Raw genomic sequence first — 26,316 nt, forward strand, 5'->3', positions numbered from 1 at the left:
ATCACTCACCATAGGTTTTCTTGTATATAAATAGAGATGTGCGCCGGACCATTTTTGCTGGTTTTGGTTTTAGTTTTTGTTTTGGTTCTAATTTGTTGACAGATTTTGGTTTTGGTTTTGCCAAAACGCAGTGACTGGTTTTGGTTTTGTATTTTTTTCCAAAAATGTACAAAAAAAGCTAAAATACATAATGTGGACCTTTTTTGTTCCTAGAGTATTATTAACCTCAATAACATTCATTTCCACTCATTTCCAGTCAATTTTGACCACCTCACAGCTCACAATATTGTTTTCATCCACTTTAGACCAAAGGCTGCAGCGAGTTGGCTAGTTACTAAGCGACATAGCACCACCGCACAACATTGCCATACACCAGAAAAGAAAAGTGGTGCAAGATGGAATTTTTCTTGGACCCTCCCAACCCCACCCACCCTTATGCTGGATATTAAAAAGGACAACCAAAGCACTTCAGCGACAGGAACTGCCACTTTTGTGGCTGAAGTGCTTGATTTGTTTGGGCCCCCACAAAATGGCTTAAGGCAGCTAAGCAAACAGCTTTACAGTGGCAAGATGTCATCTTCAGCCTCATCCGTATCAGTGTGTACATCATCCTCACACAATATTAATTCAAACCCGCTGGAATCCACCATTACAGAACTCTCTGTACTTTGATGTAATTGCCAGTAAAGGTCTTCCTCCTGGAATTTCCAGTTCATTTTGATGAACATCATCTTTTCTACATTTTGAAGAAGTAACCTGCTACGCCAATCACTAATAAGGTTCCCGTCGGTGCTGAAAACTCTTTCTGAGTACACACTGGAGGGTGGGCAGTTTAAGAAATGCAAAGCCTGTTTGTACAAGGGCCTCCAAATTGCCTTTTTATCCTTCCAGTACTCAGAGGGACTCTGTGACAAGCCTATATGTATGGTGTCTCGAAAAGAATCCTCCACCATTCTTTGGATGGTGACCCTACCAGATGGAGTTATGGTAAAGGTGTCACTAATTTTGGCCACTTCAATGGCTTTTATATGTACATGCATAATAAATGCACAGGGGTACAGTGTGCCAGAAGAATAATAGCACAATATATTTATATTTCACTTCACAGCTCAACTCAAACTGCGGCAATTCAAAGTGCTTTTATATGTACGTGAATAATAAATGCAAAGGGGTACAGTTTGCCAGAACAGTACAAACAATAGAATAATATATTTATTTTTCACTGCGCAGCTCAACTCCAACTGCGGCATTTCAAAGGGCATTTATTTTTATGTGAATAATAAACACACAGGTGTACAGTGCACCAGAACAATACAAACAATAGAATAATATATTAATTTTTCACTTCACAGCTCAACTCAAACTGCGGCAATTCAATGAGCTTTTATATGTACGTGAATAATATACGTACAGCGGTACAGTGCACCAAAACAGTACAAACAATAGAACAATATATTTTTTATTCTTACTCGCAGTTCGGCTCACACTGTGTGTAGTACAGCGCACACAGGTTGTACAAACTTAAAATAATAAACTATTTGTTTTTCAATTTTTTTTACTTTTTAAAAAACAGTTAACTTTTTTCACAACTGACAATACACTGTAGTGCTAATATGTGAATGCAGTGGGTGGGGTATGGCCTCTGGAGTCAGTGCAGCACCACTGTGTGACAGAATTACACTGGGGACTGAACACAGCTTGTAGATGGACACAGCACAGCACTTGTGGATGGACACAGCACAGCCACTTAAATGGACATAGTGACAGCATAGCCACTTGTATGGACACAGCACAGCCACTTGAACCAGCAGCGTGCCTGAGAACAGAGAGAAATGGAGCAGAGTCACCGCCATGGGTCCCTTATATAGAATCCAAAACCCACAAGAATCTGTCACCGGGAGGATGATGTTTTGCCTCGATTAGGAATCGGTTTGGCAGGGAAACCCGAGCCGCGGCTTGGATATACTCAGATCCTGAAGTTCAGGCGGGTTTGGATTTCCTAAAGAGCAGTGTAAAAGGCAACTTGTTATGGGATTAGGGTGCTGTACGCCATTTCAGGATGGCGTGCAGTATCACAAGTTTTAAAAAAAAAATGCTTTTTCGGAAATTGATGAATTACATAATTTCTACGGAGAAATTATCGGGGAAGAATTCTAATCAGGAGATATCAGTGATATCTCCTGCGTTACATGCTTGATGAATGGCCCTGAACCTTAATTTTTACAAAAGCAGGTTAAAGTGTTATTTTTCACCTACTAAGCGATGACGAATATGGCCCTAGTTAGTGAGAGAGAGGCCTAGAGGATTCATTGCTAGTCTTTCCATATTTCATGCACATATTTCTTATTATCCAACACTTCAGGTTCCAGACAAGCAGCAACTGAACTTAAAACATAAATATAAAATATAAATATGTAGAGATTTTAAGGTGCTCTCCTAGTGAAGGCTGGATATTGGCAGGCAGCTCTCTCAGGGGTCCACCAACACCCAAAACCAGAGGGTCTATATAGAAAGCAATGAAAGAGCCAATCCTGTAATGGACCAATGAACCAAGCAAATATTGAAATATATTGTATTTATTAAGTCACAAAAATTTGTTCTAATATTTCAATCAATACAATAATCATAAAATACCGTATATGATATGCTCTGCATGCAGGAAACAGCTTATCACAACTATAACATTTTCTACAAGGGAAAACCAACAGCCATCCCTACTTTTGCAACCCTTATTGCTATGGCTCAGCTCAGTAGTGCCTATCCAGCTTCTATTGGCTCACAATAGCACATACATAAACATTGTATCTGATCAGGTAATTGAACAAAGTAGCCTTTCACAATGTGTTTTGGAGTATTAACCTCAGTCTCCACAGTCTGTGTGGCTCAATATCAGAGACAGCTCATAGTATTAATCCACCTAGTTTTCTGCTGTCGTAATTTGATGTTTTTTGTTAAATGAATCAATAATGGATACTAAAGTTCCACAGGGTTATCCTCCCAACATTCGTGTTTTTGTTACAATTTTCTTCTCCGAATGCCTTTGAAAAAAGTTGTCAATTGAAATATTGGGGGAGATGTACGAAGCCCAGAAACTGTATCAGCGCACGTTATGTGCACTGGTACCACTTCTCCCCGGGGGTCTGGGCGGTAAATGACAGGGGCGCTGTGCGCCCCTGTCATTATCGGCGCTGCTATCTATAAGATAGCAGCGCCAACGGCAGGGCCATGTACGAACGGTCATAACGCATGACCGTTCGGCCGGCTGTAGCTGTCGTTATTGACAGCTACAGCCTGACATTAGCCTATCCCCACAGCAGGGACAGCGCTGTCCCTGCTGCGGCGGCTGACAGCTCCACGCGGGGATCTCGCGATACTTGCGAGATCCCGCGCATGCTCAGTGGAGCCGGCTGGGAGAGAGACACAGCGCATCAGCACTAGGCTGATGCGCTGCTGTCTCTAGCGGGTAGCGCCGGAGGGGGGAGTTAACGCTCTCCCTCTCCGGCCGATGAGATTTTTATACATCTAATCGGTAGTGCTTCCTGCTTCGCCTAGGTAAAGAAGCGAAGCGGGAAGCGTTATAGTGGCACATTAAGTGTCGCTATAATACATCTACCCCATTGTGAGCAGCTCCTAAATTGATATGTATCGTATTGAGTTCCACTGGTATTAGCCACAATAATTCTCCTACACCAGTAACGATGAAGGGGAGACCTGTTGTTGTAAGACCTCTGAAAATCAGCGTGGCTGATCTTGCTTTGAAATGAAACCCGTGAATAAGCTGTACAGGCTCACCTGGTCCGTCAGGGGTTAAATGCAGGCCAGGTCTTACCGTCAACTTCACTGCTCTGAATCACAGTGGACTTTCCCTCCGGTCCGCTGTCAACACGTCCAACCTCGTGTGTTGCTGCAGCTCAGGGCAGTAACATAGTGTCCAGCAATGTGGCTGTGGACCGGGGGTCTGTGCACCAATGCGCCGCAAGTAGTATCCGCTCACTATGTTCCGGCTTGGGAGGGCCCCTACGTGCAGACAGTCAGTCCGCTCTCAAGCTCTTCCACAGCCCGCTATGCTTGCAGAGCTCTATCTGCGGCCGTGATATAGGTTCAATTCAGGAACCCTCCTTCATCAGTTCACACAGCTTGAGAGCAGGCTGTTGGATTACCAGTGGAGAATCTGTTCTATAGATACTTGCTGTGAAGTTGATAGAAAGACCTGGCCCTGATGGACCAGGTGAGCCTGTACAGCTTACTTACGGCTTTCATTTCAATGCAAGATCAGCCACGTTGATCTTCAGAGGTCTTACAACAACAGGTCTCCCCTTCCCTTCATCGTTACTGGTGAATTATTATTTGCGGCTAATACCAGTGGAACTCAATATGATACATATCAATTTAGGAGCCGCTCACAATATTTCAATTGAGTTAACTTTTGTCAAAGGCATTGGGAGAAGAAAATTGTAACAAAAACACGAATGTTGGGAAGATAACCCTGTGGAACTTTAGTATCCATTATTGATTCATTTAACAAAAAACATCAAGTACGACAGCAGAAAACTAAGTGGAAACTAAGTGGATTCATACTATGAGCTGTCTCTGATATTGAGCCACACAGACTGTGGAGTCTGAGGTTAATACTCCAAAACACATTGTGAAAGGCTACTTTGTTCAATTACCTGATCAGATACAATGTTTCATATATATGCTATTGTGAGCCAATAGAAGCTGGATAGGCACTACTGAGCTGAGCCACAGCAATAAATGTTGCAAAAGTAGAGACGGCTGTTGGTTTTCCCTTGTAACATTTTTGTATAGTTGTGATAAGCTATTTCCTGCTTGCAGAGTATGTCATATAGGATATTTATGATTATTGTATTGATTTAAATATTAGAACTAATTTTTGTGACTTTTAAGTATTTTAAATATATTGTATTTTGTCTCATTGGTCCATTACAGGATTGGTGCTGTCATTGCTTTCTATAAGTTATCCTGCACTGATAGCCTATTCTGCCATTCATCCATTCATTTCATAAGGATTGCTATAGCTATATACATATACACACACACATATATATATATATATATATATATATATATATTTATTATCATAACACTTACTGTAATCAGCTACTTTTTGACACATCATCTATAATAATTTAATTTATTTTATAAAACCCATTGCATCTAAAAAGTGTCTGTACAAAAATTGACCATGTGGAGTACCTAATGGATACTTATAGAAATGATTGGGCAGAATACCTGTGCAAATGCAGCTGGAATTGAATGCACTGTCCTGACTTTTATAAATGTCCTAAAATGTCCACCCTGTGCATGTCCTATTCCTGTTCAGACTTGGCACAAGAACCATTTATTGTATTACATTTACAATTTAGCTTTGTAAATATTATACTGCCATCCTGGTGTTAACATTTGCCTCAGGTTCCTACACTCCCTGATTTACAGCTAGAGTGCCATACGTGCGAGGGAATAATTCCCCAAATTGCCTTTTTATACCAGCCCTGTTGCTGATAGATACTTTAAGAATTTAACTAGCACACATTTAAGCTGCATACACACGTAAAGATTTTCTGTCCAACATTCCAACTAGTTGATTGGTTGGAATGAAAATCTGGTAACGCATGGGAGTAATTGATGATCAGCAATTTGCTCCTAAATGCCAGAAAACAGATGAAAATGGTTGTCAGACAAGTTTTTTAAATGTTTGATCGAAACAATTTGTTCAAATAACAGTTTTTGTCCATTTTCTGCCGTTTGGGAGCAAATTGCTGATTGTCATTTGCTTTCATCCCTTACCAGGTTTTCATTCCAACCAATCAACTAGTTGGATGGTTGGACAGAAAATCTTTGTGTGTATTACCTCTTTTCCACCAAAAACCCAGGTCCGACCTGGGTTTTTGGACATGGTTCCAACCCTGGTCAGACCCAGGTCAGGCCCATTTACACTGCACCTTTGATCTGGGTTACTCCCAGGTCAGCCCTGTTCACACTGAACTCAGGTCTGCCCTGCTAAACCTGTGAGGTCATAAAAAGTGGGAGGTGATTGCTCCACAACCACCAATCTGCTCATTTTAGGCATGATCCAGGTCAGATAACCTGGGTTGCACCGTTTACACTGCACCATTACCCGGGTCCATCCTGGGTCCAACCCTGGTAGCTACCTGGGTTGGATTGCAGGGTCACTTGACCCAGGTTATTTTTCAGGGACCCTTTTACACTGAGCTGCGACCCGGGTACACCCAGCAAAAACCCAGGTTTTTGCTCTGGTGTAAAAGGGGTATAAGTAAGCAAGGAGATAGAAGGGATTAGCCTAGTGTTACGGTACTATTTGTAATAGAGAAACAATGCATAATTAGTGTCTGATAATTTAGTTAGGAAAGGAGTTAGTGTCTGGTGGAGAAATAGGAATTATAATGGATAAGACAAAATATAGAAATAAAAGCATAAAATATGGAAGAACTGTGAAATGAATGATGGTTGATGAGGGTGATTAAAGTGATCTGACTGCAGTGCATCCATATACAGTACCAGTAATAACGTATTATGGAAGCTATTCATCAGACTTATTATAAAACTATGGTTATGTGTGTACATTATGTGCTCCAAGATAGGAATACAATAAAATGCTGTAATCTGGTTTCTCACTGTTCTACATAATTGACTGAACATACAAATGTATATGTTTAGAATGGGAATAATTAGCATACCTGCCTTGCTTGTGTGTTTCTTCATGTACTTCCCTTCTTTGCCTCTGCGGTTTACTGTAACTAATAAAAAAAAGAAAGTATTAAGTCATTTATAATGAATCTACATACAGGAAATATGTCATGCTGGGAACACTTTTACTTTTTTTGTAAATTCATTTAAATCCATTTTCATAGTGTAATCCTGGGAGAAGTTAGCATTTTACTTTGAAGAGCTCCAGGCAAAGCCTCTAATACCAGTACCTCTGACTGCACAATATTTATAGCTCCTTTAAAGTGTTCATGCAGTCTTGTCTGCTCTGGGTTTATGTGAATTTAGCAGATAAAATTTTTGTATAAAATTAAATATATTAGACATTAATATATAATAGTCATAGGAACAGCCCTAATACATGGGGCATATTTATAATGGGTGCAAGGTGTGCGGTGCCCACAGGCCCATGGGTCCAGGGGGGCCCACACACCACACACCCTGTACACAAATATACTTGCCTCTCCGTCGGCCCAGGGTGGTCTGCTGAGCTGCAGAAATCACCGGGAAAATGGTCTCCACGGCGATTTTCCGGTGATTCGCGCATGAGAGGTAGAGATGTCCCGGAGACCTGCTCATGCGCAGTGGACTCTGCACTCCTCCTCTCTTAAAGTGGTTTTGCCCTAATACCACACAGTGGGCTGATTGAAAGTTGTACACTAATGCCATCGCAGCTGCGGATTTGTATGCAGCGGCTGTGTGATAATATGCAAATGTCGCAGCCACCGGGATTTGTATGGAAAAGTACACCAGAGGCTCTGCAAATCCAAGTCACTGCATACACAGATGCAGCATCCAGTGCAGATCGGCCAAAAACTATCAGACTTCTGAGTAACCCTATGGTCGCGCAGAATGGAACTGAGACGCCGGCGCTATTTTCACTACCTACAGGATTGCAGTCGTAGACACACCCCAAAACAGTCGCTACACCCCTGCGTTTGGGCTGCCACCTTCCTCTTGCTGCCCACAAACGGTACCTGCCCCATTATAAAATAACATCCCACCCCCCATTGGCAATAGACCCCACAGTGGTGATATACCCTAATAATAATACCCATCACACCCTCTTAGTAGTAAAGAAAAAATCAGTTTTCTAAACCAACCGTCTCCCCTGTAAAAAGCACCTTTTTATGCACCCCCCTCCTACTCCTACCCTGTGACTAAAATAGATTTTTATTATTATTTTACCCCCCTCCAGCATCATATTTCTCTATATTATCCCCCAACCCCTATGGGCATATACTCCCTCCCCCCCCTTCCTCACCACATGCAGTGCACAGCGGAGCATGTGCCAGGAAGGACTGCTGCAGCTGATCTCTGCACTTGCTAAGCTCTTACCACAGCTGGATTATAATTCACTGTTTTTAAACCAATGTATTTTTCTCCCTCCGTCTGACAGCTTCCTCCTTCCCTATGTAAAGCTGATTAGCCCAGGTGCTGTGTTTGACTTTCAAAAAGAAAGAAACAGGGAAAGGAACTCTGTTATGCGAGCACTCTTATACTGTATCGTCAAAGACAGGACACAGATATGTGTCCTTAAAAAATAACCTTTATTACAAATGTCTAAAAAAACATGAACTGACACATGAAATGTCCAATGAATATCCAAATAAGTATATATAAAAACGCAATGCAATATACATAAGACAATACACACAAGTACAAATAAAATAGATAACACCCTGAGACTGGCGAAATATTAGACAGTGTATGTGGTATAGTTAGATAATTGTGAATAAACATATAATCTTGTAGCAGTAGTACCTATAAATACATCCTTCATAATGGATAGTGGGTATGAAAGTATTTAGAAAAGTCCAGGCATAGGGTTGTCACTCCTCATTCTACTGCTCCTCACCTATGCTATAAGCTATCTATGAGGAGTGAGAGATTACCGGAGAACAAATTGCCTGTGGAAACAACAGACTAACAGGGACGTTGCTCATATTTAATTTCTGCTGTCGAGTGTCATACATAAAGCATCGAACACACAATGAGAGAATTACTTTAATGAGATAGCCCGCAGTTAATAGAAATTTCGGAAGATTCGGACAGTATGGACAGGGTGTCACTTTAATTCATTGGTTGATACATAGAATAATAATAGTGATCATAACCACCTATCATGTAGATAACATATTATTCATTCACTACTGAAAGAATCTTCCGTATTGGCTGTATTCTTAATACACAAACCTACTAGATATTGGAATATCACAGACGAATTGGATAGTAATAATGAGAGCACTTGTTATGGAGATAATTAGGTCTTAGAAATCACAGGTGCTGTATTCTGGTATTCAAAATGTATGACACTAAATTGATTACCACTGTTGGTCTCAAAAGGAGAATTATAGACATATGAAATTTAAACATGTAACATTGGATAAGGATATCCCATCAGACATATGCAGTTTATACTCCTTGCATACAACGGCAAATACAGAAAATACATATATTAATATCCCTATGAATCACTTATAATAACATGAGACAGTTCTAATTAGATAATTGGATATAGAGATCCTGTTAGACGTATATTGTCTGTACTCTTATATATTACATCAGACGCAGTAAATAAATGTATTAATATCACCGTGAATCGCCTATAGTAACAGGAGAAAGTTCTCCAAAATCACATGCCTGGTAAATGAAGCTATGACAAGGGTATCCAGAGCGATAGATACGGCTACCTCATATATTACATCTCATATATGACGCAACCCCCTTTGATATAAGGGGTAATATTAGTAAGTGTGTACAAGTTCAAATAATGTCCATAATAGGACTGAATACAGTTTAAAAATTATAATAAATGCTGTCGGCACCACAGTAATCTCCGAGGCATATAATATAACCACATGCAATCTACTGACTCTATATAATAATAATGCTGCCCATGCACCGCTGTCTCCTACTCACGCTCCACGCAAATTGGGAACAAGTGAGAGGAGCAGCGTGAAAAGAAATGATATGAAGCGTGCTGGTGTCCCTGGGAACAGAGATGCAAACAGTCACTAAGTGTAGAAATACATATCTAAAATAATACAGGCTGTGATGCGCTAGATGTACAAGCTAAGAGTCATAGGATAACTGGATAAATACAAAGATATAATCCCACTTGGGTTCAAACTTGTAGGGGGATGCTGCGTGCTGCGCAGCCATGAGCATCCGTCTCTCCCAATGCGCGTTTCGCCGGTAGCTTGGTCACGAGGGTATCCATAGGAAGAGAATTCCTGTGTCATATAGTGCTAGGGAGGGGAACTGACCAATCGTTTAAGAGTAGGGTCCGGATTGACATGCCACTCAGCCTATCAGTGTAATTAAGCACTGATTCCAGCAAGAAGGACTGGAACATATTCCAAAATTAACCTCATAAGTGCCTGCTGTTTGTTATTAGACATTGATTCAAAAGTAGCACCAGAGAAAGTCCTGTATAAGCTTTCAGAATATGAGAAGAGGCACAAATACTTTAACCTATATGAGCTTTCAAAATATGAGAAGAGGCACAAATACTTAAACTATTTGTTAAAGATGGATACAAAGTTACTGCAATAATATTAAAGAACAAGGCTCTTATTCGTAAGGGATTTTTTATCCGATTATACCTATTGGATATATAAAGTAATTTACAGTGTTCTCAAGAAAAATATAACAAAAAGAGACCCTGGAGAATAATAAATCATATAATAATGCAGGATTATGATAAAGTCTTGAGAAAGTTATTTTTAAAATAGAATAAATTGTAAATAAGGATAAGAAAAAATATGAGACTGGCAAAAATAAAATAGAGATAAATATAAAATATTTGTGAAAGAACAAATATGCATATACGATGTATGTGATAATAGTGTGCTATGATAAAGATAATAAGAGAAGTGGGTGAAAATCGAGAAAGGGAAAAATATGCTATACATAAAGTTAGTTTTAGAGAAAATTCAGATATTAAATAATTGATGGTATGACGTGAGTAAAGTGATAACATGATTACTAAGAAGATATTAAAGTGACTGTGATAAAGAAAAGATAGGATATACCTATTTAATAAGTGTTCCTTATCTACGTACACAGTGGATATCATGCCCTAGTGTGTAAATATTGATCTGTCATGTCTCTGACTAATGAGTGAAAAGGTGGTGAGTGACATGCAGATATAAGGGGGGATAAGGGGGAAAAGAAGGAAAAGAGGGGAAAAGAATAGGGGGGGTGTTGAACCTATAAGGCAATGATCACAGAAAGTATGTGGGTAAAGCTGAGTGTTTGCAAAGCCTGCACTGTTGGCTTGCAAATACTATCAAAATTATAAGAATGGGGCATAGCTATTATACTCATTCAAACCTCCAGGTGTGAGGGTACCTAATCTGAATATCCATTCAGTTTCTTTTCTCAATAAAATCATGTTGACATCACCTCCTCTTATACCCATCTTCACTCTCTCCAGACAGAAAGCTTTAAGTTTCCCGGGGTCGCTATTGTGTTGATACAAAAAGTGTTTGGCTACCGAGGTAATCTTCTTCATTCTGTCCACATCTGTCCGGGCATTTCGTATATTACCTGCATGTTCAAGTATGCGTGATTTCAGTGCTCGTGTTGTCATCCCCACATATCTCTGATTGCACTCACATTGCAGGCAATAAATGACCCCTGAGGTATTGCAGTTGAAGTAATCTCGTATATATACATTCCTGCCAAATTTGTCTTGAATCTGAGTAGTTTTTATCATATATGCACAGGCTTTGCAACCTCCACAGGGAAAAGTACCTTCAGCTTTGGATTTCTTTCTGGGGAATTGTTCAAAATGACTGTGGGTAAGGAGATCTCCCAAATTCCTAGCTCTTTATTTTTTAAGGACACATACAGTATCTGTGTCCTGTCTTTGACGTTACAGTATAAGAGTGCTCGCATAACAGAGTTCCTTTCCCTGTTTCTTTCTTTTTGATAGTTATATGATTCTAGCGAGCACCACCACCCCTCCTATATATAATCTGCTTTATTCGTAGTATAATTTAGTGAGAGAAGTGGTACATTTGAATATGTACAGATATATGTACACGTAGGTATTCTCATACCATTATTTATATTTTCATATATTAATTTTTTGCCTGTGCGACTAGTCTTCCCGTCCCCTACTCCCTATATTGTAAAGCTCTGTTTGACTTGTCAGATTGCACTCTGCCAGCAGGAGTGAAAGCTAAATTTCTTCTAAAAGCATGTGGCAAGACATTCACATTACCACTATATACATTTTCCTTCAAATGAGGTATGTTGGATAGGGTAAATGCAATAAAATGGCATGTTATATTGTTTCAAATTCTTATATTCTTCCAATTATGATACACTATTATACTGCGTAATTACTTTAAGCTGGGCATCCACTATACAATTTTCTGTCGGATATCTGTCCAATCTGGCTGGTTGGAATGAAAACCTGGTAATGTATGGGAGCAAATGAAAGTTGTCCATTTGCTCACAAACACTGGAAAATAGACAAAAATGGTTGTTCAGACAAATTGGTTAAACTATTTTTTTGTCCTTTTTTCAGTGTTTAAAACCATATGATCGACTGTCATTTGCTCCCATACATTACCAGGTTTTCATTCCAACCAATTAGTTGGCTGGTTGAATGTAAGTTGGTCTAGTGTGTGGCCAGCTGGCCACACACTAGTCCAACTTACATTCAACCAGCCAACTAATTGATTGGTTGGAATGAAAATCTGGTAAGGTATGAAAGCAAATGACAATCAGCAATTTGCTCCCAAACACTGAAAAATGGAAAAAAAAAACTTGTTTGAACAAATTGTTTAGATCAAACATTTAACAAACTTGTCTGAACGACCATTTTCATCTGTTTTCCAGCATTTAGGAGCAAATTGCTGATCATTTACTCCCATACTTTACCAGGTTTTCATTCCAACCAATCAACTAGTTGGTTGGTTGGATGACAGTTGGTCTAGTGTGTGGCCAGCTTTAGAATGGGAGACCAGTTACAGACCCTCCAAAATTACCCATTCCATTAGGTACAATATGCTCTGCTCCCTCGACTTCCTACTCAATTCATGATTGCAGCCACCTGTGGTGAACCACACGTCTCATCAATTAAGTAGTTCAACACAGGTGGCTGCAATCATAAAATAAATGGGAAGTCCAGGAGCAGAGCATATTGTTCCTAATGGAAGGGGTTATGTTTGAGGATAGTAAGTTACATCTATTTCACTTACATATAATCCAATGATGGATTCCTGTTTAGACCAATAAAATGCAAAATATATCAAAGTTTTAATTCTTTACATGTGCTTTTGATTCGTTCATTAAAATGACTTGAGTACTGCTCAATGTATGGCGCTTCGGGAAAAGTGTTGACACAGACATCTTGGATATGACAATGTTTACAGTACATGACACCTAGTGGGTTCATGGGGCTCACACCTCACCCCATACACTCATGTTCTTTAATATTTACCTCAATAGAGCCCTGCTTCAGCAGGGGCAGTGCTGTACAAATAACAGTAAAAATGGCATGTGGACATTTTCCTGGTGACTTGCACATGCACAGTAGAAAAATCACGGGGAAAATGACTGCAGTGTCCATTTTCCCGGAGACCTACACATGCACAGTAGACTCTGGCACAGAGCCAAAGTCTACTCTGTGCGCCGCCAGCTAGAAAGGAGGAGACCCGGATGTAGACTGCTTGTAGAGAAAAAGAAATCGTAATTCCAATTGTAGTTCCATACAGTACCTGAGAATTTATTTAATTTGTATTTTAATTCTGCCTTAATCCTTTTCTGGGATAAATCCGTGATATTAAGTAGTTTCCCAATCAGACTTTATGCAAATACTACTACAAAGCCCTTCCAAGATGTACATCCATGCATACGAATGAGCAAAGATTGAGACGTCCACTGTCAGTGTCCATAAACAATGAAATACTAATTGGTGTTGATTGGTCATGGTTGCACCATCAAAACTTGCCCTCCCATAACACGCCCAAGGGTGCGACAGGAGAGGGAGGAGTGGGTACTACTTGCCTGAGCCAGCTGGAGGGGCAAATGGGGTCCCGAGTCAGTAGCACATCGGGCAGGAAGAGAGAGGAGACTGACCCTGTTGTGTGCTGAGCTGTGGAGGGTCCAGGGAGGCTGCAGCCGCTGATCAGCAGCAGTCTCCTTTGTCTACCTGCAAGTGGTATGAAGGGGGAGGGGGTGATTGTACTTACCCCCCGTACCCAGGCCCATCACTGATCTCAACGGCCCTGAACACACCTGTAAGATCGACCATCTCTGCAGGGCCGTAACTAGGGGTGTGCGAGCAGTGCGAAGAGCGCAGAGTTCTGTGAGCGATACCGCCTCTCAACCACAGTCCCTGCTCACCCACAGCCCCTTTCCAGGCACCCTGCAGCCAAATCTCTACAGCAGTGCTGCCGGGAGCGTCCTTAGGATGCTTCAGGCATGCACACCTCTGCCCTTACAGTAGTGCTGTAATTCCCAATGTTTGTGGTCCCGCCCCTTCTGTATGATGTCTCATGGATAGGGTGTGACCTGTGCCGAGACCACAAGTTACAGCTCTGCATCTCTGCTTCAGCCCCTAAGATATGCTAATTAAACTATTTGTCCTTCTATGCACCTAGTTGTTGCATCCTGCTCGCACTGCTCACTGTTTTCTAATGTCCATGATTCAGCCATCACCATTAGTATCTGGACTTGCACCAGCCCCATGATGGGTGTAAAAGTTCTGGCTGAAACAGTCATCCCATCTGTGTCCAAACACCTAAATCAAGAACAGAAGTTAGTCTACACGCCCACAAACACTCCCATGACACATCCATCAGGCACAACTGTTCCATGCATCTAAATACAGATCACCCTAAGTCTGCGTTATATAAATAATGCTTAATAAATAAATACATGCTATCTCAGTGCATTTTATGGAATAATCCTGTTTTCACTAGTTTGGTTTTAGACTGAGGCCGACAACTTGGAACTGACCTCAGTTTCCTCCCCCTCCCATGTATCCCATGCACTTTCAGACTGAAAGCAGTAACCTCTCACCCCGTAATCTCTAATTCACCAACCATTTGGCAAGAGTTAGGGTTAGGTTGCGGGGGGGGGGGAGGGATTAGGCTAAGGGTTAGGGTTACTCATAAAATACTTACTGAAATTCGCTGGCATTTTCACTGTCTGGATCCCGCTGCTGACCGCTGGTACCCAGCCCCTTTATAAAACTTATACACACACAAGACTGATTCTGAGTCGGATGGATCTTTGTGCATGGAGGAGAGTTTTTGCATACAGCGCATACACAGATACCCAACCCATGCAAACATGTGTAAATTTCTATGAAAACCGCCGGGTAAAATGCTGACGCCGGAATCCCGAACATGCATAATCCTAACGGAGCAGGTCAGTCCCCCTAACCCTACCCTTCTAACCCTAATCCTCCCTTAAGGGTGCCTAACCCTTATACTCCCAGGGTGATGCCTAACCCCAAGTCCCCCCGGGTGCCTAACCCTCTCCCCCTGCGACTAACAACTAAGTGTCCCCGCTTACCTTCGTTCGAGAAGCTGTCCTGTCGGGATTCCATCGTCGCGCTAAAGATAGGCATCTGGATTTAGACGCCTGTCGTTAGTCCTGTTTCGGGAAGCCTTCCGTCGGTATATTGACTGTATCCCGTTTTCATATCTCAGTCCTATTCTGAGTCAGACGTAACTTGGCCTGGTCTATCATTCCATGAAAGTGGGCATCTCGGGGTGGCAACAATGCGATCGCACGGATCTTCCCTAACTTGTGGGGTGTCATTGGAGTGTCAATGGCATGTAGCTAAATCTCCATGCAGGGGGAAGTCCATTTCTGACAGATCTCTTGCACCTAGCATGTGGTTGGTGCAAGAGCCAATACTAATAATGATGGGTGTTGGTGGCTGGCGTAAAAACACTGGGGGGCACAGGTTTCTGCTATCAGATGCATGAACCCCGCATTAGTCCTACAGATTCTCACATTTGTATAAGGTAGTAAATCTGACTTCTGCTGCTCCCCATACCTACTGCCACTTTTACCACTCAGCATCATATATTCTTGGGTTCATTTTTTTTTTGTCTGAATCCAATTTACCTGCCAGCACTGTGGACCTCATTCAGAGCTGGTCGCACAGAGCGTGCGTTCGGTCTGAATGAGGGGAGGACGTCTTGAATTTTCAAGATGTCCTCCTTTGCGGTGGTAAGGCTGTGGGTTAACACCGACAGCCTTATGACCACCTAAGGTGATGGTCGCGATGGTCAAGACCATCGCGACCATCGGGGCTTAAGACGAGACCCTATGGTAGGGTCTCCCTTGTCGTAAGCCCCGGAGAGCTTCTGGCTCTCCGGGGTGATGTGATGTCAGTGGGGCCACCCCCAAACGGTAGGCGTTCCCATGGGCCCCGTTTGGGCTGCCCGCCTTCCAAACGGGGTGAGCTGTCAATCAACATCGACAGCTCGCCCCCTTTGGATCGAGACCCGCTACGACCGGCGCTGTCGGTCGTAGCGGGTCTCACGCAACGACCGACAGCGCCGGCGCCGTCGTGCGCATGCTCTGTGGGGGGCCATCGACCCGGTCCGAGCGCATCAGCGCTAACGACCGGGTCTGAATGACCCCCTGTATATTTTTGGCTTGTGGGACATAACCTGAGCACTTGGAAAAAACTCACACAAACCTAGGGAGAACATACAAATGCCACACATATATGGGCCTTGATGGTAATCAAACCCAAGATCTCAGTGCTGTGAGGCAGTAAAGCTAACAATACTTGAACCGTGCTGTTCTCGATTTGAAAACCAATGTTTTCTCCCAGAATGCAAATTAATGGTGTTCTCTGTGTCAGTGGGATTAAATACCTTAATTACATCATTCACAATCAGTTATTCCCCTCTTTTAAAAACATGTAATCTAAAGTTTTCATTTCTAATTGGCTTTAGCATTTTCTTCAATCAGGCATTTTTTTTATTCTGTTAACGATTGTTTAAACCACAGATCATTATCCACTTTGTCTTAGACAAACTTCTACCAGGGCCGCATCTAGGGGGGGGCTAGAGGTGCACGTGCACCGGGTGCCGGAATGCAGGGGGTGAAAAAGGGCTGACTCACGGTGGCTTGGGGGCTGCAGATTCAGAAAACGGCCATCCAAAAGTGGCCGCCGCCAATGAGGAGACAGATGGTAGAGGTCCTTACTGGACCTCTAGTGTCTGTCTCCTCCTTGGTGGTGGCCATTTTTAGAAGGCCATTTTCAGCAGATTCCATGCGGACTAGCAGTCCGCATGGACCTCTAGTGTCTGTTAGGCCAGTGCAAGTGCCGGGAGAAGATGCTGAACGCTGCCTCTTCTCCCGTGAAACCCGCTGGCAACGAGCATAAACCCCATAGCAATGAGCATGAAACCCCCTGGCAACGAACATGTAACCCCCTGGCAACGAGCATGTAACCCCATGGCAACGAGCAAGTAACCCCCTGGCAACGAGCATGTAACCCCCTGGCAACGAGCATGAAACCACCTGGCAACGAGCATGAAACCCCAGACAATGAGCAGGTAATTTTAAAGTAATTAGAAGCCTTACTGTGGGGCATAAAATGGTGTCGTGCAAATATGTAAGTGGCCCTTTGGTAATAGGCATTACAGTGTGTGGCATAATGTGTAATGGGCATTATGGTGTGGAATAATGTAAGTCACTATACCAGGGACGTTTAACTAGTGCAGTGCCTTATGGAGGAGCAAGGACAAAATCCAGGTACGGGAAGGAAGGGGGCGCAAAGTTGCTGCCTTGCACCAGGTAACAGATATCCTAGTTTCGGCCCTGCTTTTACTAAAGGCTTTATTTCTACAGTGTACGATGTACTCGGCTTCAGTGGCTTGTCAAAGACCCAAATGAACCCTCTTGGTAACAGGAAGACTAGCAAAACCCTAGATTGGGAAGAATCGGAAGCAATAAGAGAAAACTTGGCAACAAGCTTGTCAACAGATGGGCTTATTCTGCCACCTGATACATGGGTCACTCTTCATTTTAACTGGATAGGCTTCTGGGGAAGCCAATCACAGGAGCAAATGCAGTATTTGTAAGGGGGGAGGTTCCATATATATTATGGAAACCACCACCCCGATAGATAGATAGATAGATAGATAGATAGATAGATAGATAGATAGATAGATATAGACATGGGTAGATAGAGCTATAGATATATATGGAAGAAAACCTTCCTATAGATAGCACACAAAAGCAAAACTTGCTCATGTTCTATATATGATCCAAGGCTCTTTCCAGCTATTGAATCTCCTGAGAATTTATATGGAATCTCAGGAATCTCCTCCATGCTGCAAGCTCTGCCTCTAAGCTGTTATGCCATCCCTCAACTGTCAGTTCGTTGTCAGCAGGGCAATTTCTGGCAGATGGGACAGCACAAATGGAGATGCAAGAATCTAGTGCCACCTGGAAGTACTGCACTCGGCAGTGACAGCAGCAGCTCTCTGCGCCTGGCTGGCTCATAAAGCACTCTAGATAAAGAATCTTTAGACTGGCCCTGATCAGGGAGTGTTTCTGGTTACTCAGAAACCCCCCTGCATGCGACACTGAATCCCGCCCCATTTTTGTGATCCCAGGATTTGGGATTGAACAGAATTTCAATCGTGGGATTGAATTGTACAAAAGTATCCTCAACTCCATCATTTCCTTCTCCATAATTTCCCCCTGCATCCATCTCCCTCTTCCCCTTTTACTTACCTTAGATACAAAGCGATGATCAGAAGAGGCTTCTCTTGTCAGCAGGTGCATTGTCCAGTCCACTCCTAGGCTCAATTGCAGTAGAAGAACTGGACTTCTGTGATGTGGTTACTCTATCACTGATGGCAGGGAGAATGCCACTCAGTGATGATGTAACCATGGATTGTGCTCGCAGCCTATCAGTGACTCAAAGCAACTACAACATGGGACCTGTCTATTCTGCAGGCAGCTGAGAGAACCTGAGAGGACCAGATAATGCAACCAGAACTGAGAAGGTATCTGCCCACTGCACCCCGACCCAATCCACAGTGTGTTTTGGATCTTGTAATATCTGTAGTTAATTATTATAATACTGGGTATTTTTGGAACTCAAAAACTTCCTGGATCTCTGGATTAGCTTTCCTACTTACTTCACCACAAGTGGAGCTTACTGATTCCTTATTACTGTTAGTAACCGCTTGTGTAATAACAATTTGAGTAGGCTTAATTTAGAGATGTGCGCCGACCCCCGTGTTTTGGTTTTGGATCTGGATCTCCACTGGTTTTGGATCTGGATCTGGTTTTGGATATTTTTCCTAGGTGTTTTATTTTTAGGTTTTGGTCTTGGTTTTGGATCTGTATTTTTTCCAAAAAATTATATAAACAGCTAAAACCACCTAATTTGGCCCTGTTTTTGTTCCTACAGTATTATTAACCTTAATAACAATCATTTTCAGGCATATCCAGGCATTATTAACCACCTCACAGCTCACAATATTGATTTCAATATTTTTCACAAACGCACGGCAGTTTAAAAAAATATTGGACATCTATGAAACATTGCCACACAGCAGTGGCAGACAGGATAGCAGTTTACTAAACTATAATAATGTCAGTCAGCAATGCCCCAAATTGTGCAAAATGTAAAGTAAAGAGGTGCAAAAAGGAATTGTCCCTCCCACCCACTCTTATGTGGGACATTAAAAAGGACATGTACAGTTTAACAAACCAAGCACTTTAGTGACTAGGACTGACACTTTCTTGGCTGAACTCCTTGGTTTGTATGGGCCCCCAGAAAACATTTTTTGGAAGGACTACCTTCAATTATTAAGGAGGAGGTTGATAATGAGGGTGTTGGTTGTGGAGATTGCATGTGCTGGTCCTGTGCTGGTCCAAACTGCAGGTAGCTGATACTGGACTGCTTGTTATTAAATTACAAATTATCATAATTTCTTAAACAAATTGCATGAACTTGCTGCAAATGACGTAATAGGGAGGAGGTGCCTGGATGGTTAACGTCCCTTCCTCTGCTAACTTTGGCTATACAAATGGAACAGATGCCTTCACAACTATTGTCAGAATTTAGATTAAAATAATTCCACACCCAAGACGTGGCTTTTCTGGCTTTCTTTTTATCATGAGCAAATACCGCTGCCACTGGTGGCTGATTTACGCAAACAACATCCTCATCATCAACATCCTCACAAATTTCCCCCTCATTCTCCTTTTGTACTTCCTCTACACTATCATCCTCATTTTCTATTATTTCACCATGTAATACTAGCACAGCCATCATGGCGTCAGTGATCCGCTGTGAAACTGGGTGACAGCTGTTATACTTTATCAAAGGACTGTTTAATAGTCAATTGTATTTTTAAATTACTACTAGTAGTAGTTTTCTTGGTCCCTTTCTGGATTTTTTGGTCGTTTTCCCAGGCATGCCAACACTGGGATTTTTCCCACCATGGGCAACAACTGTTGCCTGATTTACAGTTTTTGCACAAATATCCTCGGCATCAACATCCTCATCAGCATCAACATCCTCATCATCCTATTTGTTATTATCGCCAACTACATAAATATCCTCCTCTCCTCCTCGTACAGTTCCACAGAAGCATCCTCGATTTCTACGTCAGAAGGCACACAAATGGTGGAAGAAGGATCCTCTTCAAGTACAGTATTACTAGAAAGGTCAGGCTTACACATGGCAACAGCGGACACACTTGGACTCTCCTCGGGGATTTGTGATTTTTCCGAGCACACAGGTGGTTCCGGTGTCTTACTCGTCTTAACAAATTAAAATTTTTTGTGTATGGATGTACACCAGGGAAGGGCTTTGTAGCTGCATCTACATAACGTCATAGACGGTTGACTGACAAATTATACGCATGTGTCTGTATTCACCTCTGAATCAGGTGCATTAAAATGTAATAATTAACTAGAAGTATGAAAGGAGATGCCCACCTTGATGACTGCAATGGCATTTAGGTGTGACTGTGGACTGTGGATACATGGTAGAAATATGTTTTTCACAGTACATAAAAATTCTGCACAATGTTGAACTTGCTGGGATACTCAAAAAATCCCCAGCTGCAAACAATGCCTAGTGGTCCAGCCTGTAACCCATACATTAATGATAAGCAAACTGCAGCTTTTCAAAACTACTTAATGGAGTATCTCTTCTGCAGAGATATAGGAGAGTCACTAGAGAAGTAGTATCCAACACAATGGCTGTAATGGCAGCCAATCACAATAGGCTGACTGCGGCACTAATCCAATAAGGAGCCAGTATTTATTTCATGCAGTTCAATTACAGTGCTTATAAAGCTCTCCAGCAGAAGCCTCTAGTACAAGTGCAAGGAGATAGCAGCATCTTTCAAATGGTGGGTATCCTATCAATCTAAGGGCCTGATTCAGAGGGAGCTCCGTCGTGCGCATGCGCGAGACCCGGGGAGCGATGGGGAAGCCGTCGCTCCAGGTCTCGCACCAAAGGGGGCGTGCTGTCGATGTTGATTGACAGCACGCCCCCTTTGGTGGGCATGCCGGAGGCGTGGCTGCCAGATGGAGGCGTTCCCATGGGAACGCCTACCGTCTGGGTCCGGCCCCACTGACATCATTAGTGATGTCAGTGGGAGTGCTTTTGGCTCTGATAGAGCCAAAAGCACTCCTGGGCTTGCGGCAGCGAGACCCTACCGCAGGGTCTCGTCGCAAGCCTGATGGTCGCGATGGTCATGACCATCGCGACCATATTTTTGGCCACTCGCATAAGCTGTGGGCGGTCACCCACAGCTATGCGAGCGGCCAGGAGGCCGCTCCATTTTTAGGTAGGAGGGCCCTGATTCAGAGCAAGTGCTCTGGTCAGAGCGTCCGGCTCTGAATCAGGCCCTAAGTATCTACACACCCCATTGGGTGGGTGTTGCACATAGAATATGTACACAAAGTGCTAAATGTGCTACTTTGCACATTTGTGCAAAATGTGCTACTTTGCACATTGTATAATCACTCAGGGTGCAATTTATCAAGCCTAGAAGGGTGTAGCACAGTTGTGAACCTCACTGGATCTCCTTTGTGTATAGGCAAGATCTCTTCACACCTTAATGTTGTCCAATATAATAATGGACAAGGCTTTATGCCAACAAATTGCGTTTTTCAAAAAGCAGCTCACTTGGGCTTTTTATTAGTTTAACCAGACAATTAGGTAAACATCATACAAAAGACCTAGGGGGTATATATACTAAAGTGTGGGATTATAGAATTGTAGATGTTGCCCATAGTAACCAATCAGATTCTAGCTATTATCTTCTATAAGGTGCTAGATAAGTGTTAAGTAGAATCTGATTGGTTGCTATGGGCAACATCTCCACTTCTAAAAACCTACACTTTAGTAAATATACCCCCTAGTGTTTCATGGCAGAACAATGGCCCCCTCCTCAGTGCAATATGATGCACGAACAAACAACCCAATAAGTGTTTTCTCAGGACTTTTACAAAGGAGGGTGTGGGAAAAGGTGTCTGTATCACTATAAACCTCAATGAATATATAAATGTAATAGGTGAGAAGTGAATTCCATAATTTTTATTTTCTATGCAATATGGTGTAGAGATAAAAACAGAATTGTCACTTAGGTGTGCTATTTTTTCAAAATCCAACATATACTGTATAAACAAATGTATATAGTTGGTATTTATAAAAGAAACCTCATTAATACAATTAAATTAGCATCAGGACTGTAACTAGGGGTGTGCGAGCGGTGCCACCACACAGAGCGGTGAGTTCTGTGGGTGGTAACGCCGCTCACCCACAGCCACAGCCCCTCCAACTGGAAAGGCACCCTGCAGCCAGATTCTCTGCAGCAGTGCCACCTGAAGCGTCCTTAGGACGCGCACACCGCTGCCATTACAGCCCCCAGGAGCATCCTGAGGATGCTCTGGGCATTGCTGTAAGTCCCGGCGTTTGTGGCCCCACGCCCTCAGTGTGACATCACACCGAGGGGCGTGGCCTGCAGCAGGCACCAGGACAACTAGTCATGGCACTGATTAGCATTACTACAATTAAATTACATTATACCTAAAATATTACATATAGTATGCCACATATGGTTTATATCTATCCTGAGAACTATTATGGGTATAGATCTAAAGTCTGCAATCAATAGAAGAGCAAATGGTTTATATTTAGAAGCAATGTCATAGCAGGGCGGGAGTGCACCTATCAGGGGCTTTTTAAGAGAGGAGGGGGCCTGTGTGCAGACTCAATACGGGCCCCTTCCTCTCTGGTGGTGCCAGGATGCAGACCATGCAGTAGACTCTGACTTAGTGCCAGAATCTACTGCGCATGACGGGTCTCTGGGAAAATGGTGTCTGCGCTGTTTTTCTGAGGACAGCACTACTGTGCATGTGTTAGACACTGGGAAAATGGGCAACGCCATTTTCCCAGTGATTTTTGCTGCTCTGTAGAGCTGGCCCAGCACTCTGGAGACCATGGACAAGTAAGTATAAGACTATATGGGTGCAGGGTGTGAGGTGTGGGCACCCCTGGACCATGCACCCATTATAGATATGCCCCTGCATACACTGGCTATACATTTATAGGGACAGATACACTGGGCACACATTTATAGGGACAGATACACTGGGCACACATTTATAGGGACAGATATACTGGGCACACATTTATAGTGACAGATACACTGGGCACACATTTATAGTAACAGATATACTGGGCACACATTTATAGGGACAGATATACTGGGCCCACATTTATAGTGACAGATATACTGGGCACACATTTATAGGGACAGATACACTGGGCACACATTTATAGGGACAGATATACTGGGCACACATTTATAGGGACAGATACACTGGGCACATATTTATAGTGACAGATACACTGGGCACACATTTATAGGGACAGATACACTGGGCACACATTTATAGGAACAAATACACTGGGCACACATTTATAGGAACAGATACACTGGGCACACATTTATAGGAACAAATACACTGGGCACACATTTATAGGGACAGAAACACTGGGCACACATTTATAGGGACAGATATGCTGGGCACACATTTATAGGAACAAATACACTGGGCACATATTTATAGTGACAGATATACTGGGCACACATTTATAGGGACAGATATGCTGGGCACACATTTATAGGAACAAATACACTGGGCACACATTTATAGGGACAGATACACTGGGCACACAGTTATAGGGACAGATACACTGGGCACACAGTTATAGGGACAGATACACTGGGCACACATTTATAGGAACAAATACACTGGGCACACATTTATAGGAACAGATACACTGGGCACACATTTATAGGGACAGATACACTGGGCACACATTTATAGGAACAAATACACTGGGCACACATTTATAGGAACAGATACACTGGGCACACATTTATAGGAACAAATACACTGGGCACACATTTATAGGGACAGAAACACTGGGCACACATTTATAGGGACAGATATGCTGGGCACACATTTATAGGAACAAATACACTGGGCACATATTTATAGTGACAGATATACTGGGCACACATTTATAGGGACAGATATGCTGGGCACACATTTATAGGAACAAATACACTGGGCACATATTTATAGTGACAGATACACTGGGCACACATTTATAGGGACAGATATGCTGGGCACACATTTATAGGAACAAATACACTGGGCACATATTTATAGTGACAGATATACTGGGCACACATTTATAGGGACAGATATGCTGGGCACACATTTATAGGAACAAATACACTGGGCACATATTTATAGTGACAGATACACTGGGCACACATTTATAGGGACAGATATGCTGGGCACACATTTATAGGAACAAATACACTGGGCACATATTTATAGTGACAGATATACTGGGCACACATTTATAGGGACAGATATGCTGGGCACACATTTATAGGAACAAATACACTGGGCACATATTTATAGTGACAGATACACTGGGCACACATTTATAGGGACAGATATGCTGGGCACACATTTATAGGGACAAATACACTGGGCACATATTTATAGTGACAGATACACTGGGCACACATTTATAGGGACAGATACACTGGGCACACATTTATAGGGACAAATACACTGGGCACATATTTATAGTGACAGATATACTGGGCACACATTTATAGGAACAAATACACTGGGCACATATTTATAGTGACAGATACACTGGGCACACATTTATAGGGACAGATATGCTGGGCACACATTTATAGGAACAAATACACTGGGCACATATTTATAGTGACAGATATACTGGGCACACATTTATAGGGACAGATATGCTGGGCACACATTTATAGGAACAAATACACTGGGCACATATTTATAGTGACAGATACACTGGGCACACATTTATAGGGACAGATATGCTGGGCACACATTTATAGGAACAAATACACTGGGCACATATTTATAGTGACAGATACTCTGGGCACACATTTATAGGGACAGATACGCTGGGCACACATTTATAGGAAAAAATACACTGGGCACACATTTATAGTGACAGATACACTGGGCACACATTTATAGTGACAGATACACTGGGCACATATTTATAGTGACAGATATACTGGGCACACATTTATAGGGACAGATATGCTGGGCACACATTTATAGGAACAAATACACTGGGCACATATTTATAGTGACAGATACACATGGCACACATTTATAGGGACAGATATGCTGGGCACACATTTATAGGGACAAATACACTGGGCACATATTTATAGTGACAGATACACTGGGCACACATTTATAGGGACAGATACACTGGGCACATATTTATAGTGACAGATATACTGGGCACACATTTATAGGGACAGATATGCTGGGCACACATTTATAGGAACAAATACACTGGGCACATATTTATAGTGACAGATACACTGGGCACACATTTATAGGGACAGATATGCTGGGCACACATTTATAGGGACAAATACACTGGGCACATATTTATAGTGACAGATACACTGGGCACACATTTATAGGGACAGATACACTGGGCACATATTTATAGTGACAGATATACTGGGCACACATTTATAGGGACAGATATGCTGGGCACACATTTATAGGGACAGATACACTGGGCACACATTTATAGGGACAGATATGCTGGGCACACATTTATAGGAACAAATACACTGGGCACATATTTATAGTGACAGATACACTGGGCACACATTTATAGGGACAGAGATGCTGGGCACACATTTATAGGGACAAATACACTGGGCACATATTTATAGTGACAGATACACTGGGCACACATTTATAGGGACAGATACACTGGGCACATATTTATAGTGACAGATATGCTGGGCACACATTTATAGGGACAGATATGCTGGGCACACATTTATAGGGACAGATATGCTGGGCACACATTTATAGGAACAAATACACTGGGCACACATTTATAGTGACAGATACACTGGGCACACATTTATAGGGACAGATTCACTGGGCACATATTTATAGTGACAGATACACTGGGCACATATT

At 42.4% G+C, this 26,316-nt stretch overlaps 1 protein-coding gene across 1 annotated transcript in view; it reads right to left on the reverse strand.

Moving 5' to 3' along the window:
- LOC148542183 (gamma-aminobutyric acid receptor subunit rho-1-like) overlaps nt 1-26,316 on the reverse strand; it is a 130,194-nt gene that overhangs the window by 87,668 nt on the left and 16,210 nt on the right. The window contains exon 2 of the mRNA XM_088470782.1: nt 6,720-6,779. Within this exon, the coding sequence (XP_088326908.1) occupies nt 6,720-6,779 (60 nt within the window). The remainder of the gene's footprint in view (nt 1-6,719; nt 6,780-26,316) is intronic.

This window comes from Taudactylus pleione, unplaced genomic scaffold, assembly GCF_031769625.1.
Source record: "Taudactylus pleione unplaced genomic scaffold, aTauple2 ptg000015l, whole genome shotgun sequence".
NCBI classification, from domain to species: Eukaryota; Metazoa; Chordata; class Amphibia; order Anura; family Myobatrachidae; genus Taudactylus; species Taudactylus pleione.